We start from the raw sequence: 19,242 nt of genomic DNA on the forward strand, positions 1-19,242 counted from the left end.
ACGAGTGCATAGCTTTGTCCAAATATGCACCCTCCCGTCCACTCAAAATAACTGTAAATGGGACTCATCGGACCGGGAGACCTGTCTCCAATCATCCAAGGTCCAGTGCTGATGCTGTTTTGCCCAATTGAGGGGTAAAGTCCTGTGTTGTGGTGTTAGCAATGGGACACTGGTGGATCAGTGGCTCCCATAACCTACCTATTGCAGCTAATGATCGCCTGATGGAGACGTTTCTGGCACCTTCCTCGTTGAAGTTGGTGGTGATTTGTGCCACTGGCTCTCCGGTTGGCTGAAACAATGCAAGACAGATGTCGACAGCCACGTTCATCCACCACCTTTCTTCACCATAGCGTTGTCCATGACGAGATGTTATTCCAGAAATGGCATATTCCCGATACACTCTTGACTACTGTCAAATGAGGATAGTGCAATTTCTGTACCACTTCCGTGATAGTGACTCATGCGTTGGGCACCCACTATTATCCCTCTTTCAAAGTCTGTTAACTCATGACGTTTATCCACACTGACATCAAATTACCATCTATGTGAATGCAGTTATGCAGTGTACCTATACACCTGCCAAGTGGTGGGTTCGTGCACTAGCGAGAGCGGTGACAGCATTGCATTGCCCATGAACCAGATATCCATGATTTCTGTCCTTTCAATGTACATCTTATCAAATTACTATAATTAACAGGATAACTGATGTCGCTCACCCATGAAAACAGCAAAATGGTTCTATTTTTAAGTAATGAAACTTAAAACTTTAATGATCAAAAAAAATTTCCAAATTTCCAAATTATAGGGAAATTAAAATTATTAAAATTAAACAGCCCAGTAAATTATAGGGAATAATTTACTGGGCTGTTTATAGTGATGTTTCATTCTGTAAATTTTAAAAACCGGAAACATTTTACTTACCTTTCCTTATAAAGGTGGTCTGGAAAGAAAAGTAAAATAAAATTAAAGAATTGTCTAAAATTGGCCAAATGGTATGGAAAAATGATCACAAGCCATTTCACAACACATGTAATTAAATTCTAACATGCACATAAAAAAAAATGTTAAAAAAATATTTCTTAAAATCCTTCTGAAAGAAGGGCATATTTACATTCGTCAAAATATCACAAGAAACTCAAACTTTCTTTTTCAGAGGAACAATTTTCACTCTAACAATGATCTATGTTTTGGTAGCAACATGCTAAGTATTTCTAATTTTAACTTTGAGGTTTTTACAACCAAAACCCACTCATGTGTTGGGCATTGTAGTGATTCTCACTCTGTCATGCTTGTCTATACTATTGACAAACCTCCTATAAATAAAAGTTGGCACTAAACTGGCTCTCCATTGCCCCTGTGCATTTAATATTAGTATATGATGCAAGAAAGCTAGCTTATATACCATTAGCAAAAAAAAAAAAAATTCAAACACCACCTGTCCATCCCCTCCAATGATCTGTCTAGTTCTATCAAGAATCTATTCAAACTACTCACTTTCACAAAAACTAATGGAAACTTTGTTCCAACAATCAATAATCCATTAGTTGAAGGCAAACCTCCACAATCTATCCTGAAACCATACTTCCTCAGATTGAAATTGTGTCCCCTCATTGTGCGCAATCTGATCTTGTTATTCTTTATTTGGGGGTTTTGGCACAAGGGTCTCTTGGGCTATGGTGTGCCTGTTTATCATTTACTCATGACTAATTCTACATGTTATGTTCAGAGGCAATTATACAAATTTATGCATTTCAAACAGTTTTGTTATTTGCATCATTGCCAAAAATATGCGATAAAGATGAGGGGTCCTGCAAGTTGCATAGTGAACTAAAGCTGGATATTTGGGGACATCTATTGTGACTGGAAAAAGAAACACAGAGGAGGGTTCTTTCCCATAAGCAAATACAGATGAGTTGGATGGGAATGACTTATGCAGTGTTGTCAGAATCACTTCTCATCTGTTTCTCCTGAAAACTAGATGCCCACAGCTATGGCTCTTTATCTGCAGCAGTTTATTATTGATTTAAGTATGCCAGAGTTGAGACCATTGTTCCCTAAATATTGTTTTAATAATGGATTTGTAGTCACAGTGTAGGGCACTTTCAGTTGACAGAAAGATCCAGTGCCGGGGTGTTTAGCAACATCATCCACTTGTTTGTTACATAGGATACTGAAATGACCGGGGGATCCAGCAGAAGGTAACCTTCTAGTTAGCTGTTTGATGTAGTCTGAACAAGAAGAATGCCATCAGCATTGAACTTGCTCAATCCACTCAAAGCATTAAACATCAGACCACCTCACAGGTGCCTAGTCTCCAAACACTGATTTGCAGAACTATGATTTACCAAGGGTGGTCTTACCAAGCCTTTCTTGGTAAGACCACCCTTTCGTTCCCTTCACCAATCTTGTTGCCCTTCTATGCACATATTCCAGCAGATATAAATCCTTCCTAAAAGGAGGCTTCCAGACATGTATTCAGGACTCAAGATAAGGAGTAACCATTGCCTAAAACAACAGGATAATCGCCTCATTTTCCTTGCCAGCAATGTTCCTGTATATCCTGTATATCATTGACAAAACAATTTTCCCTCCCTTTGCTATCCATCTTAGAACCTTTCTTAGAATCAACACTGTCTACTTGGTGTCCCCATGAGCTGCCCTAGCAGCCTGCCTGAATTGCTCAGAGAACGTCATATCTAACTGCATAGAATGCTAGAAAGCAACAAGAGGAAGTAATACTCTTGACTAAGATTATCAGCAGTGATTCTTCATGCATTAAGAACCTGCAGGTAAAAAATCCTCTGGGCAGCAGTGATCAGAGTGTGTTGATGAAGGATTTACTTAGAGATAACTAACATCAAGGGTAAAAGGAACGGCTTTTGCTTTCATAAGGGTGACTACAGTGGTCTCAGACAGTTTTTAAATTTTATACACTGTGACCATCTAATAATGTTAATTCTAAATGGGAAGCATTTGTGGAAGTAATTGTAGAAGCTACTAGGCTTTTCAGACGACTAAGAAATATTATTCCAGGCTTAGACCTAAATGGATGTCAGATGAACTTATGAGACTTGTGGCAGAGAAGAAAAATGAATGATGCATAAAAATTAGCAAGTGATACAGAAGCCTCTATGGTAGATATCAACTAGTGTGTAATCAAGTCAAAGGAGGTTAAGCAAGTTGAGGCAGTTAATGAAAATTCTCTGGCAAAGAATGCCAAGAAAAGCAGCAGGGACTTCTTTACTTATACAGTAAACCCCCGCTATTTGCGGTATCTGTATTCGCCGTCGCTGATTTAAACCTAAAAAAATGTGAATTTTAAAGTGCCGTGAACATTTTCCGCCATGAAAAAAAAAAAAACATGGGTGTGGCTAAAATCATTTTGCCCAGTCCACAGAGTAGTACAGTCAGTCGTCGTATAACACGTGTTTACACTACACGAATTCGATCATACACGATTTATAAATAGGGGAACGATATCTTATATAACACGAACTGAATTCGCATATGCACGATTCACCTTTGTGTTTACAAGAAATGGCAGTTGAACGCGGAATCACCCCAACTGAACGCAACACGATAGGAATGAAGAGAAGATTCTGAAAATGTATTTATTTTTTTATAGCAGTGAAGGGGAAACACATTTCATCATAATACCTTAAAAACCAACACAATTCCAGCTATCGGTATTATCGCAAATGCAATTAGATAGAGTTCACTACCAGTTTATAACAGATTCCACTAGCAGGAACGCAACTGGAAATTGTTTTTATTGTTTTATGGTAGTAACCCCCAGAAATGTAAAATGTGAGCTAGTGAGGTGTTAATAGAGTTGTCTCTGCCTTTATGGTGTTGTTTATTCAGTTGCTACACGCTCACAGCTTTGTGTATCAAGTGTGCCTCCTCATTTTGTAATTGTGCTTTATTCTCTAAAAATGAGTAAAAATAACTTAAAAGGTGTAAAAAGGAAGTGTCCTGCGCTCAATGGGTGGGTGGGGGGTGACAAAATCGCGAGCGCAGATGTTTCAAGCTAATCCTTGTTCAGTATGTGTAATGCGCTTGTCATAGAAGGTTTCATCTCTTGCTTTTAATTGATACGTTTACAAAAGTGAAAAATCTACCATTTTGCAGTGTGTTGGTGTAAACAGACTTTTTCGAGCGTGTTAAAGTTAAAAGAAAGTGACTTTATTGTGGACAAGTTCTTTTCTAATCCTACAAAAATATGGCCACGAATAAAAAGGGAATTGTGAAAAGATCAAAGAAGGTGATGACATTAGCGAGTAAAACTGATTTGTTAGACAAACTTTCTAATGGTGAAAGTGTCTCCTCAGTGGCAAAACATTATAAAATCAATGAGTCAACAGTACGATCAATCAAGAAATCGGAAGAAAAAATCCGCTGTAGTGTCCGTGAAAACGCGCTAATTGCATCAAAAATTTGCTCTGTAACTCGTGATGTGAAATTAGAAAAAATGGAAAAGGCTTTAAATCAGAAGACCAAACTCAAAATAAAATTCCGTTAAGTTCACTTATCATTCGTGAAAAGGCAAAACACCTTTATCAACACTTTAGTGAAACTGGTGATAGCTCTGGCGGGATAAGTTTTTTAGCCAGCAAAGGCTGGTTTGAAAGATTTAAAAATCGATATGGCCTTCATAATGTGAAACTGGTAGGTGAGTCTGCATCAGCGAATTTCGTGGCTGCAGAAAGTTTCCCGACTGAACTAAAAAAATTAATTACGGACAAAGGATATGTTCCCGAACAGGTGTTCAATGCAGACGAAACTGGGTTGTTTTGGAAGATAATGCCAGCCAGAACATACTTAACACAAAATGAAAAATCTGCTCCTGGATTCAAAGCTTCCAAAGATAGGCTTACTTTTTGTTTTGTGCAAACGCTAGTGGACACATGATCAAACCGATGCTCGTGTATAAATCGCAGAATCCACGTGCTTTGAAGGAAAAGAATAAAGGTCATCTTCCAGTTTACTGGAAATCCAATAAAAAAGCCTGAGTAACAACTACACTTTTTAGAGTGGTTTAATGATAGCTTTGTGCAAGAGGTGGAAAGTTACTTAGCTTCAAAATCTTTGCCTTTCAAAGTTCTGCTTCTTATTGATAACGCGCCAGGACATTCAAGCAGTCTAGAATTTGACCACCCAAACGTTGAAATTGTGTTTTTGCCACCCAACACCACATCACTTTTACAACCGCTAGACCAAGGTGTGATTTCTGCGTTTAAGTCCTACTATGTTAGGAGAACTTTTACTGGCTTAATTGAAAAAATTGAAAGGGAGTCAGACTTAACTGTAAGCCAAAGTTGAAAAAATTATAACATTGCAGATTGCCTGATCAACATCAAGACATCAGTTGATGAGATAAGTGCATCTATAATTAATGCGTGTTGGCGAAAATTGTGGCCAGAAGTGGTTATTGATAAACAATCCCTAATGTCAATAAACTGGTTGCTGATATTGTAGAAATCGCACAGGGAATAGAAGGCGGGGGCTTTGAAAACATCGATGCAACAGACATTCAGGAACTTATTGACTCATGCGGATGAAATTACAATAGAAGAGTTGGATGAATTAGCAACAAGGTCAAATGAAAACCAAAATGATCCTGAGGAGGAAGATCTCGACGTTGTTAGACCAGAGTTAAATAGTAAGTCATTAAAGGAAATCTTTAGCCTCTCTATACAACTTTCAGAAAAGGTGGTGGAAACGGATCCTAATTTGGAAAGAAGCATCAAGTTTAAACGAGACCTAGAACAATTACTCTTGCCTTACAGGGAAATTCAAAAGGAGCTCAATAAAAAAATGAAGAAACAAACTTCGATTATGAGTTATTTTTCGCCCAGCAACCCATGTTCTTGATGTTTTTGAAAGGTTTCTTTAAAATGTCTAATAAATATGTACAGTATTACATTTAATAAATTGTTTCTTATTTTCATTTCGATGCCTTATGCTTGTATTTTTCTATGTACTCTCTACGTTTGTCTATGTACATAGTCATTATGTAGGTAAATACACATAATACGTACAGACAAAATTTTAGACTAATTTTTGTTATATATTTCATACTTTGGAACGGAACCCTTTTATTACCGTGGGCGCCATAACTCAGTATTCGCGGAATTTCTCAGGAACGTAATCCCCGCGAATAGCGGGGGTTTACTGTATTAACAGTAAAAGGAAGGGATTGAATTGCATTGGGTCCACTTGATGTCAATGGTTTAACTGCTGCTGACCCTGTTCAGGTTATTGACAAACTGAATAGATATTTTGCATTTACATTCATGCATGAGGAGTCTTTTAGGGTAGGGAATGTCAGGATTTCATCAAGATCTAACAAGAGGTCAAATGATTTTGTTGTAACTGAGGGGAAAGTGGAAGAGAAATTTTTGAAACTTAAGACTTGTTAGCTTAACTTCTGTTCCAGGAATATAATGAAGTCTCTGGTTCAAGAAGTATGCAGGACCATCTAGAGAGGAATGCAATTATATTGCAGTCACAGCATGGATTTGTTAAGGAGCAATCTTGTCTAACCAGTGTTATGGGATACTATGATGCAGTAACAAATGAACTGGATGCAAAAAATAATTTTGATACTTGGATTGCAGAAAAGCTTTTGATACAGTTGCATATAAAAGACTGCTGTACAAACTGGAGCAAAATGGCATTAAGGTAAGTTACTGCTCTGGATTAAGGGATGGTTGAGATGGTTGGCTACATTAAAACATAGCTACCACTTTTCTGATCGCTCTTGAAGCATATTTAAGTCATCCTAAAGGAGTGCTGTTTGGCACTGATCATTAAGAACTTTCCCAATCTTTATGGTGTCTGTAAATTTTGACATCACACCCTTTATCCCTTTGTCCACGTAGTCTGAAAATCAGACAACAGTGGTCCAAGATCCAATCCATTGGGTATCCCCACTCTAACGCTACACAAATCTGAAGAGCATTAATTAATGACAACCCTCTGCCTTCTGCCCTACATCCATCCTGCAATCCATCTTAGAATATTTCTAAGTAATCTTATGATGTTCCAATTCATACAGTAACCTCTCATGAGAGACTGAGTCAAATGCCTTTCTAAAATCCAAATAAACCATGTCAAAAATGTTTTCTACATCTAGCTCATGAGTAACTCTGTCAAAATAGTTTATCAGAAGAGATGCACATGATTTTCCCTTAACAAAATCACAATGTGTGTTCTTCAGAATTCCATTTCTAACTAAATGTCATGACTTGCACTCTTAATTACTGCCTCCACTACCGAAGTCAGATTAACCAGTCTGTAGTTACTGACTTCACTTTTAGAAATACATTCTCCAATCCAAAGGAATCACAAGTCCAAGTCCAAAGATATCCTCGTAATCAACCTCAATGGTTCAATACACACTCTGGCTGCTTCCTTCAAAATTACTGCGTATATGCCATCAACTCTAGAAGTGTTACTTATCTTAAGGTTCAAAAGCTTTTCTAATGAACAGTCATCTGTAATTTTGAAATCAATAATTCCATATGGCTCAGCCTCACTTGCACAGCCTCTCCTCAGCATAAAAGATCTTTCGTCAACAAAGACTGATGCAAAATACCTATTCAATTCATCAGCTGGGTTATCTGACTATCCCCAAACTCAATACACAAGGTGTCCAAAGTCAGAGTCATTTTTTTCTTCTTTGTATTCACATACATGAAAAATTCTTTGTTCCAATTCTTTGAAACCTCCATAACCTTATCTCCGTAGCCAGGTGGGAAGGAGCAGCAGTGCATAGCACATACTTCTTGATTAGACCGGTGTTCGAGCCCATCACCACCAAATACGGAGGATGCGGAAAGGTCAGGGAATGACCACCGCATATTCCCCGAACAATATGGCCTTAGTTGCTAATGCTCCTAAAAACCAAATAACAAACAAACAAACATAACCTTATCTGTGGTGCTATTATAGATCAACTTGTAACTACTGCTGTAGTCTTCAGTACTTTTCACTGCTCTGTAACTTTCCCATGCTATCCTTTTCTGCTTTATTAGACTGGCCAGCTCCATATTCATTCATCTCAGGATCCTGCTCATGATATATTTTCTTAATGGTATATATGCATTCATGGCTTCTGTGAAGTTATTCCATGATTGTAATGTATTCGCCCTCCCTCTGCAATCTGCCCAATTAATAGATGCTATTTAGTGATTTAAACTGCCACAGTCCTCTTTTCTGAAATTAAAACTGGTGCCTTTATTTATAACTACTGCAACATCTTTCAACTAACAACTACATGATCACTAGCTGCCAATAGTTCCTGTACTTTGAGGCATATGATGTAATCGGATTCGTTGTTGTTTTTTGGCGCAAGGGCTACTATGACATTGCGCCTAATTCTGTGGAGAGACACTGTACAGATCAGTAAAGCGAGTTTATAAGAGCATATATATATTAATCTGTTTCAGAAAGTGAAACAATTCAGATAGATTAGAGTTATCTCCAAGTATATGTCTTATTTCAAGAGATTCGTTCAAGTTACGGAGGGATCTAAATGTTGTGAATCTGATAGACTGATAATGATCGCACTCTATAAGAATATGTTTTATAATTAGTGGTGAATCACAATGCATGCATACTGGGGGGTTATTTCCTTGCAATAAATAGAGATGCGTAAGGTGGGTATGTCCAATACGTGCTCTAGCAAGTACAACCTCTTCGTGCCTGTTTGAGCGGAAACTAGATTTCCATACCTGCGGATTCTGTTTATTGTTATTTAATTGATTATGTTACTTGATTATGCCAAATTTCTCTCCATTTTTCATTGCATATTCGGTGAATGATAAATTTATAGTCTGTGAAAGGAATCTGGATATTGTCATTGTCAGTGGGATTTCTTGCTGCTTTATCTGCATGCTCATTTCCTGGTATTCCAGTGTGCCCTGGGATCCAACAAAAAGTAACACTGCTTATTTTTATGAAGATCCAATATTTGAGTTTTTATTAGATTTATCAATGGATGTGGAGAGCGAGAATTGCCATGGAGCACTGTCACTGCACTTAAAGAGTCTGTATATATTATAGTCTTTGGTGTGGAGTTAGTAGCAATGAAAGTCAAACCCATCTTAATGGCATAGAGTTCTGCAGTGAAAACACCGCATTCCTGAGGCAACGAGACAGAGACTGTTGATGTTGGTAGAACCACAGCAGCTCCCACAGCTGTGTCATTTTTGGAGCCGTCAGTATAAATTTGCAGAGTTTGTGCATTTGCTAAGGAGTGGGCTGCATGTATTTTCTGAAAAGTTTCGTTGTTCAGGGATTGTTTCCCCCAACGTTGAAAGTAATAATCGCAAGAAGGTACGCATGCTTTCCATGGAGGTTGCACGATTTCTCTTTCTTGATGAATATTGGTCAAATGTATATTCCACTGCTGAATTAGTTCTTGTAGGCGGATTCCTGTAGGTTTATTTTCATGAGGTTTATTTCTAAAAAGGCTTACCCATTGGGGATCATAGAGGTGTGACCAGATAGGATGATATGGAAAACTATTTATTTTAACTGCGTAGTTGAGGAGCAGCATCTTTCTCCGAAGGTGGAGTGGAGGTTCATTGGCTTCTATATATAAGCTTTGGATTGGCGAAGTCCTGAACCCCAAGAGCAATCCTGAGCGCACTATGTTGTACTGTGTCAAGACAGGCCAACAGAGTCTTTCGAGCGGAATCATAAACTGGAGCGCCATAATCTAATTGCGATCTTATTAAAGCTCGGTATAGATGGAGCAGAGTATAGCGATCAGCTCCCCATGTCATGGATGAGATAACTTTAAGTATATTCAGCTTTTTCATACAGATAGTTCGTGTTTGTAGTATATGCTTCTGGAATGTCAGTTTGGTGTCAAATGTCATGCCCAAGAATCGGATATTGCTAGTGATTGGTATCGGTTTATTTCCCAATGACAATTCGGGTTCTGGATGTAACTGACGTTTTTTACAAAAGTGAATGGCAACAGTTTTGGTTGCGGATAGACGATAACCATTATGTGAAGTCCATGACCCTATTTTGTTTATGGAAAGTTGCAGTTGTCATTCAATAGTACGCATATTCTGTGAATGGCAGGATATTGCAAGATCATCAGCATACAGATAGATGTCTACATTACCCAAAATGTTGGGCACTAAATTGTTTATCCTGAGGGCAAAGAGTGTAGCATTGAGTACCGATCCCTGCGGTACACCTTCTCTTTGGACAAAAGATTGTGAAAGAGCATTACGGTATCTCACTTGAAAAGTTCTATTTTTAAGATAACTCTCTATGATCATTGGGAGTCGACCTCTGAGTCCTATGGCATATAGGTCTTGTAGAATGCCATAGCGCCAGGTGGTGTCAAATGCTTTTTCAATATCTAGGCACACCATGACAAAATGTTCTTTTCGGATAAAGGCATTTCGTATGTTACACTCGGCTTTCACCATCAAGTCTAATGTGGATCGGTTTTTGCGGAAGCCATATTGATTACAGTTAATGACAGTGGGATTCTATGTACCATACAAGTCTATTGTGTATCATCTTCTCTAATGTCTTGCCCAAGCAGCTGGTAAGGGATATTGGTCTATAGTTGCATGGATTCGTCTGATCTTTTCCAGCTTTAGGAAACGCTAGCACTGTTGAATGACACCATGAGCGTGGATAATGGCTTTCGGAGAAGAGCTGATTCAGAAACAGCAATAGGGAATTTAATGCCTTTTGGTCTAGATGTTGCAGCATTAGGTAATAAATCCCATCAGGACCTGATGCCCCATTTGTTGATTTTTTTAGAGCGTCCTGTAGTTCCAAAAGCGTAAACGACTGATTATATGGATATGTTAGTTTTGTGCTGAAGTTTAATTCTTTTATGTTGCTGAAAAGATGATTCATACGCAGCAATATCTGATATTTTGGCAAAATTTTCTGCAAGAGCATTGGCTATTTCAATCGGTGAAAATAAGTCTTGTCCGTTCCATCTCAGTATTGTATGGGGCGTTGGTAAGAATCTTCCATTCAGTTTTTTTTATTTTATTCCAGATTATTCTGCTATTGGTATCTTTCGTTATAGTAGAGGCAAACTGGATCCAAGAATCTTTTTTAGCCTTTTTCCTTACAAATCGTGCTTTTGCTTTAAGTTTTTTGAAATTTATAAGGTTCTCCGTTGTTGGGTGTTTTCGAAACAGGTTCCATGACCGATTTTTCTCTTTTTTGGCAAGCTGGCACGCATCACTCCACCACATATTTACATGTTTAGAGGAACCAGTACGGATTTTGGGTATAGCCTTGGTTGCGGCATTTAGGATCTCAGTTGTGATGTGTTGTGTAGCATCATCGATGGATTCATGTCTGATAATTTTGTTGTCGAATGAGATATTAGAAGCAAACACCTTCCAATCTGCCTTGCAAAATTTCCATTTTAAGTGCATATTATTTGCCTGAGGTATTCTAGATGTTTGGATTTCACAAATTATCGGATAATGGTCGCTGTTTAGGGGATTATCCATTGTTGACCAGCGAATGAGGGGATACAATGTTGGAGAGCAGATTGTTAAGTCTATAGCTGTAGTTGTTCTAGTAGCGAAATGAATGTAAGTATCTGCACCAGTGTTCAGCAGTGTTAGATTACATTTGTCAAGTAGCGATTCCAGAATTTTTCCTCGTCTGTCTGTATGCGGGGGAGTCCCAGAGTGGATGGTGGGCATTAAAATCCCCCAATAAACAAAAGGGGGGAGGGATCTGCAGCAGAAGTTCTTCTAGATCATTATAAGTATATACTTTGTTTGGTGATAGGTAGATTGAAACTATTGTTAGCATGATTCCTAAGGAGACACGTACTGCTACTGCTTCTAAGGGGGTCTGCAGTGGAATATGTTTAGTAGGAATTCTTGAGTTTACAAGAATGGCCACACCTCCACGCACAGTGTTATTGTTATTTCTGTTATGCTGATATATAGTATAATTCTTGATTTTTGGGATTACGTTTGGTGGTAGATTAGTTTCTTGTAAACATATGCTTACCGGACTATACTGTTGGATTAGGTCATAGATATCAATGTTGCTACGTAGGCCTCTACAGTTCCACTGTATGATGTAGTCCATTATTTGTTTTTAGTAGTTGGGTTTGGTTCAGTCTGCCTTTTAGGTCCAGTATGTTTCTGTCTCTCCAATTTTATTTTCTTTTTTCGAGAAAATTGGTCGTCCGGTGTCCATGTCATCTTCTGCGTGTAGATCTAAGATTGTCTCATCCTGGTTGATGTTTTCATCTGTATCCATATTTGTTAAATTTGGCTGAGTTTTCTGCATTGGAGCTACTATCTTAGTTTTTATGGTTTCTGAGGAGGACTGCGATGCAGTTGACGGTACCGTAACTGGTGTATTATTGGCACGATCTGTCGCATGTTGTTGTTTAGTAGATTGCTGTGAGGTTGAGAGTATTTCTCTAGCCCAGTCTGCAATAGACAAGGATGGGGGAACCGACACGTCAGTTTGAGTGGCTGCTGACTGATATTTCTTTGTTGCTGCTGCATAGCTGTGTTTCGGTGTAGTAGGCATAATTTGTTTCTTTGCCTCCTGGAAAGTCACTTTCCGCTCTACTCTGTATTTTTGTATCTTTTTCCCTGTTTCCCATAGTTCACAGGTCCTTGAATAAGCGGGATGTTGGCCTTGACAGTTCGGACAATGTGGCGTTTCAGCATCACATTCTGTTTGTGTGTGAGATTTTGAACCACAGTTTGGGCACACAGCATCCCCTCGACAGATGGTCTGAGAGTGCCCAAACTTTTGGCACTTATAACACCTGATGGGATTAGGAATGTAGGGTCTTACACGGCAGTTTAGATAGCCGGCTTTAACATTCAAAGGTAAATTTGGTGTGCCAAACGTTAGGATGATCTTTCATGTGGGAACAAGCTGACCAACTTTTCTGATCATAATCCACTTAGCTTATGAGACTTTCTGTTCTTTTAATTCTTGGGCCAGTTCTTCATCTGTGACATTCATCAAATCCCACTCAAAATTACCCCTCTGGAGGTATTTAGTGTTGCATGTGGTGTAATTTGCACTGGAATACCACCAAAGGTTGAGAGGTTCAGCAGAGTCTCTGATTGCTTACGACTCTCACTTTCTATTAGCAAATCTCCGGATCTAAGCCTTTTCACCATTTTAGGCGAACCTGATGAGCTTTCCAAGCATTTCTGTATCAGAAATGGGGAGAGCGTATTCATGCATATGCTTGACAAGGAGTGGAAGATTAGGAAAGATGGAAATTCCTCTTGCTCTTTGTCAGTTCGCAGTCTTTTCGACTGTGATGTGTCATGGTCTGTATCATTGACTATTGGACCTGATGAGCGTCGAGGCTCAATTGGAGGAAAATTATCAAATTCCATGTTTGCTCCTTTTAGCCGGCCCCACCACGTGGAGGCAGGAGCGGTGCCACCAGTGACCAAGCGAAAAGTGTTTAGTGGTTAGTGTGTTAGAGAAGTTAATTATATATATAATAGAAAGGTGTCTTTCCTTTCTTGGCAGGAAGCTTACTTCTTTATTTAGGAAGAGCAAAAATATATAACTTTATAAAATAAAAGGTTTCAACAAACTCTCTAATCAGTCGCTTCAAAAAAAGAAGCTTTCAGATCGCTTCGTATATAGCTATGATCACTCGCTTGGCACTCGGATTCATGAGTACTGATGAGGTCAAGAATATTCTTACCCAGAGTATTTTCCTTAACATGCTAGTACAAATATTAATCACCTAGTTTATTTAAATTTTGTTCTACATGGTTTCTCTCCCACTTATTCCAATTAATTAGTGGCAGACTGAAGTCATAATAATAAGACATTCACACTTTCTTGCCCATTCCATCTGCATGTAGAGACTTTCATCACATTCTTCACAAGCTGTTGTTGCATTTGGGAGTTTGGCAAAGGCCTCTTGGGCCTTTGCCAAATTATTGTGCTCGATCGTGATTTACTTATGATTAATTCTACATGTTAGCAGTTTCTTTGAACCCTTAGTCTATCCTCAATGAAACTGGCAATAACCCCTGCACCACCTAAATGAAAACTGAATGAGTATTTTGCATCTAGATTCACACATGAGGAGTTATTAAGGTTTGAAAATGGCAGAAGGTTATCAAACTGTAGCAGGGTGCTTAATGATTTTGTAATAACTGAAAGCAAACTGGAGGAGAAATTGTTGAAGTTAAACATAAGAAAGGCACCTGGGGTGGATGGGATCAATCCAGTTATATTAAAGGAGACGGCAAAGCAACTAAGCAAACCCTTAGCCATAATTATGAGAGCATCCTTGGACTCAGGGGAGGTTCCCCACAGACTGGAGATGCACAAATGTATTCCCAATTCACAAAGGGGATCGAAGGGTGACACGAGTAATTACAGACCAGTTAGTTTAACTTCTGTTCCGGGTAAAATAATGGAGTCTCTGGTTAAAGATGCATTGCAGGATCATCTAGACAAGACTGCAGATATAATTCAGACACAGCATGGGTTTGTTAAGGGAAAGTCTTGTTTGACAAATTTGATAAGATATTATGATGTGGTTACAAAGGAACTGGATGCAAAAAATAATTTTGATATCATATATTTGGATTTCAGGAAAGCTTTTGACACTTTTGCGCATGGAAGACTATTGTACAAATTTCAGCAGAATGGTATTAAGGGTAAGTTGCTACAATGGATAAAATGATGGTTGAGTGGGAGAAGACAGAGGATGGTAATCAATAGGTGCTGCTCTTCGTGGACTAATGTTATTAGTGGAGTCCCACAGGGTTCGGTGTTGGGTCCTCTGTTGTTTTGTATATTTATCAATGATATTGATGAAGGTATATCAGGCTTAATATCAAAGTTTGCAGATCATACAAAGGCTGGCAGGGTTATTAATGACAGTAATGGCAGTGTGCTACTGCAACATGATCTAGATAATTTGGGCAGATGGGCTAAGAAGTGACAACTGAAGTTTAACTTTGACAAATGCAAAGTACTGCATATGGGTAGAAGTAACGCCAGAGAAACATACCAACTGTGTGGTACTACACTTAAGGTGGTAGAAAATGAAAAAGATCTGGAAGTAATTGTGCAGTCAGATATGAAGTTTTCTGAGCATTGCAGACAGGCTGCCAGGGCAGGTCATGGGGTTTTGTCAATGATATATAGGAATTTTGCTAGCAGGGAAAAGGAGGTGATTGTCCCTCTGTATAAGGCAATGGTCAGGCCATGCCTTGAGTACTGTGTACAGAGAAGGGCAACAAGATTGGTGAGGGGAATGAAGGGATCCTCTTACCAAGAGAGAGGCTTAAGTTCTGCAAATTGCAGTGGCTGGAGACTAGGCACCTGCACGGTGATCTGATTGAGATGTATAAGGTCTTGAATGGGTTGAGCACACTGAATTCTGATGGGATTCTTCCACTTGTTCAGATTATGAACCTAAGGGGACATAAATTCAAATTAAGAAAAGACAGATGTAGAATAGATGTGCGGAAATTTGCCTTTAGCCAGCGGGTAGTTAATTGCTGGAACAAACTTCCATCTGTCGTTGTGGAAGTTGATAGGTTAAATAAATTTAAGGAGGAACTGGACAGGCATTTGGAGGGAATGGTGTGATTTTTTTATTTTTTTTTTCCTTTGGTTGATGCTGCATAAGCTCAAACTTGCTTTCTTGCATCACATGCCGCTACTACTACTTTTGTTCAAATGAATTCCATCTCTACAAAATACATTCCTCGTTTCTACAAGTGCAGGCCACACTGATAAAAATTTCCTCCCTAGAGCCTTGCAGACTCCTCAATTGTAGAGTTAATCCTCAAGGCTTTCAGCACAATCTCTCTTATGTCTGTGCAAAAATGCAAACACATACACATTCTGACCTAGCTCGTGGCACTTTTTCAGCACGGTCAGATCAAGACATTCATTTAACTTCATTAGTCATGACACAAATAATAATGCCCTCTTTATCCCCTTAAAATCTGAAAATTTGTTGGCATCATCAACGACTGTTGCTCCTGGCAAACACACCTTGATTCTGGTCCACCTATCTTCATTACAAAAAATGTTACCTGTTTTCCTGACAATAGAATCTTCCAATAAAACTAAATCTCCTTCAACCAAACCTTCTAAATAAGCTTCATCGTTTGCCAACTGTTTTTTTTTTTTTTTTTGCAATTAGGTCTCTCTCTACACTGCAGATGAGGGCAGAGCTCTGTCTTTTAACTTCTCCAGTAGGGGTTCACATCTGGTGAGTATGTGCTTGGCACACCCAGGGTCCTGAGCTGGATATCATCATTCTTCTCTTTCTTGGTGATTCCTTTCTACTTCTCTCTCTCGGTAATTCAGAATTTTTTTTTTTTGCCTGGCGCAGCATAAGCCTCAGGCTTCCTTGCACCATATGGCCAATAATAATAATAATAATTTCCCAACGTTCATTTCTTTCTTCCATTCTTTTCCTCTTGTATATATTAATGACCTTCCACGAACCAGAAATCCTATCCATAGTTCTGATCATTACAGCACATTGAGAAATCTTGCCCTGCACAAACAGCTTTAACTTTTTGAATATTTTCTCTACCAATTCCTTAAATTCTGATCTCCAGTGGGGCAAAGTTAATTTTTCTTTTGGCATAAGCACATCACAAATATTGCTTCCTTTGCATCTAAAAACTGGGTTTTTTTCTTTTGCTCTCAGTGTTACTTTTCTTCCAAACAGTTACTCTCTACAAATTACAAATCCACCCTATCATGGAATATTGTTCCAACATTTGGGATGGTGTCCCCAAAACCTCTTTCAGGATTCTAGACTCCATTCAGAAGAAGGCAGTTAGGTAAATTAATGAGTCATTTCTAATGCCTCTCCACTCTGTCTCATAGATGTTCTGTTTCTTCCATATGCCCCTTTTCTATAGATACTTCCATGGGCACTGTTCTTCTGAATTGGCTTCTATAATTCCCCCACTTTCCAAAACCAGTCCAAATACGTGTCGCTGTTGCAACCATTCAGCATCCTTTTACCATCAAACTTCAAACTCACAGAACCAACTTTTCTTCCTCATTTATTCCTTCAACTTCCGTTTTCTGGAGGAACCTCTCTTCACATGTATTTCCTGAAAATTCAATGCACAGAAATTCAAGTCTAATGTCAACAATTATCTTCTTTCATCTTCTCAACCTTCAACCCATGCACAGTACTAAATACTATAGGTTCTAATACCTTTCATGCTTGAAGTTTTCATAAAAATAAAAAGTTCAGAAACTTCTGCTGATTTCTTGATCATAAGCTATAATTGCACTAAAGAAAGATGCAAATAGTCCACTGAAGTAGCACCATATAGGACTACAGTTTTTCATCCTTTATGGACTTTCATGATATTGTAAGCTTTTCTTGTAACACCAAGTATAGCTTACATTCAATGAGCTATGCTTGATATTACTGCAGTATATGATCAAGAAACCTGCAGAAATTTTGTAATGAAATGCTCTAATAAAATTGGATATATTGTGGAATGTGTTGTAATTACCCTGTAACTACATGGAATTAACCCATACAGAGAATACTTCCTTCAGAGTCAAGATTAGGGAGAGTATGCAGTTAAACTGACTATAACATAAGGATATCATTATTCTATTTTCATAATCATCGAGAAGATGGCATTATAAAAAATCTACTTACAGAATTTTCATTTACAGTCGTCTCTTCTTTGTTACCGAGAACTATATCAAATCTCTTCATATCAAATCTGTTTTAATTCTTCAATTATATAAATACTGGTGTGGAAGAAAGAAAACCAACATTTATATTACAAACCAGTTCCTGATTGGACTATATAAACTATAATATACACTATATTCAAACATGTACTGAGACACTACATTGAAAAAAACAAAAAAAAAACTTATATCAATTTGATTCTCACGGGCTTTAATAACATCAAGATGAGGAACCTCTCGTCGGTGGGGTAAAATTTCACCCCCAGTCAAATTTCAAACTGCCCGCTGACGAAGTCCCCTAAAATGCCATATGAAAAAACAGCACAAGCTTTAAGGGCAAAACAGTCATTAAATATAAGTTGTTTTAGGCACTTCATAAACAAATTTCTGTTAGCTGTAATGCTTGTCTTGTGACATTAATCATGAGTCATAATACGTATGAATTGATGATGTAACAGTCACACCATTATTACAGTCATTTAGCATTTGTTTCTCCCACAAAATCATGCTTGTGTCCATTGGCTCTGTCTTATTAGGTCTTGTTATTGTGATAGATAGTCAGTGTTGATTTAAGTTTTGTCTTGGTTGGGTGTGGGGGTCTAAAAACTGGGTGCATCTTATACAGTGGTTGTAGATTTTTTTTACTTGCATTTCCCGCTTTTTTGCGCTCATTGTTTCGCACTTGTTACCGGTATATTAGGTTACGTTCTGCCCAGAAATGGCTCAGAAAATATTTTCGTACAGTGCTGAATTCAAGTTAAAAGTGATCCAGTTTGCAAAAGTGAATGGAAATCGTGCTGCTAAACGCAAGTTTTGGTCCTCCTCCAACTGAGAAAAACAATCCGAGACTGGCTACGGAAAGAAGAAATCCTACTGAAAACGCCATGGTAGAAGAAGGCCATGGGAGGAAAGTCAGCAAAATGGCCTGATTTAGAGAGGGAATTGAAGATATAGATTGAAAAGCAAAGGGCAATTGGAATTCCTGTGTCCACAAAGACGGTTCAGCATGAGGCAAGAAGAATTACTGATGAAAAAGAAGTTACTGATTTCAAAGGAGGACACAATTGGTGCTTCACGTTCATGAAACGGAATGGACTAAGCATGCATACACACACACACCAGACTTGCCCAAAAGATGCCTGAAAGCTATTAGCAGAAGGTCCTTGAATTTCATCGTTTTGTCATTCAATGTCGGAAGACACATCAGTTTGAGTTGGGACAGATTGCAAATATGGACGAAGTCCCCCTTCAATTTGATGTCCCAAGTAACAGAATTGTTGATAAGAAGGGGGTGAAAACTGTAACTGTGAAGACAAGTGGACATGAAAAGAGTCATTATACAGTTGTTCTAGCTTGTGCCGACGGAAAAAAAGCTGCCTCCTATGCTGATTTTCAAACACAAAACAATGCCAAAAGAAGACATTCCTTGAGGAGTGATTGTCCACGTTCATGACAAGGGTTGGATGGATCAGGATGGGATGAAGATCTGGTTTGAGAAAGTTTGGAGCAGGAGACCAGGTG

General features: G+C 38.5%; 1 protein-coding gene across 1 annotated transcript in view; it reads right to left on the reverse strand.

The window, feature by feature from the left end:
- Positions 1-17,783, reverse strand: part of LOC150084568 (ribosomal RNA processing protein 36 homolog) — a 141,741-nt gene extending 123,958 nt beyond the window's left edge. Inside the window, exons 1-2 of the mRNA XM_090376490.1 lie at positions 17,684-17,783; positions 922-940 (exon numbers count right to left, since the gene is read on the reverse strand). Of these exons, the coding sequence (XP_090232616.1) occupies positions 922-940; positions 17,684-17,743 (79 nt within the window). The 5' untranslated portion in view covers positions 17,744-17,783. The remainder of the gene's footprint in view (positions 1-921; positions 941-17,683) is intronic.
- Between the last annotated feature and the right edge of the window lie 1,459 nt (positions 17,784-19,242).

Source organism: Mastigoproctus giganteus, chromosome 6 (genome assembly GCF_048544385.1).
Source record: "Mastigoproctus giganteus isolate SK-2022 chromosome 6, ASM4854438v1, whole genome shotgun sequence".
NCBI lineage: Eukaryota > Metazoa > Arthropoda > Arachnida > Uropygi > Thelyphonidae > Mastigoproctus > Mastigoproctus giganteus.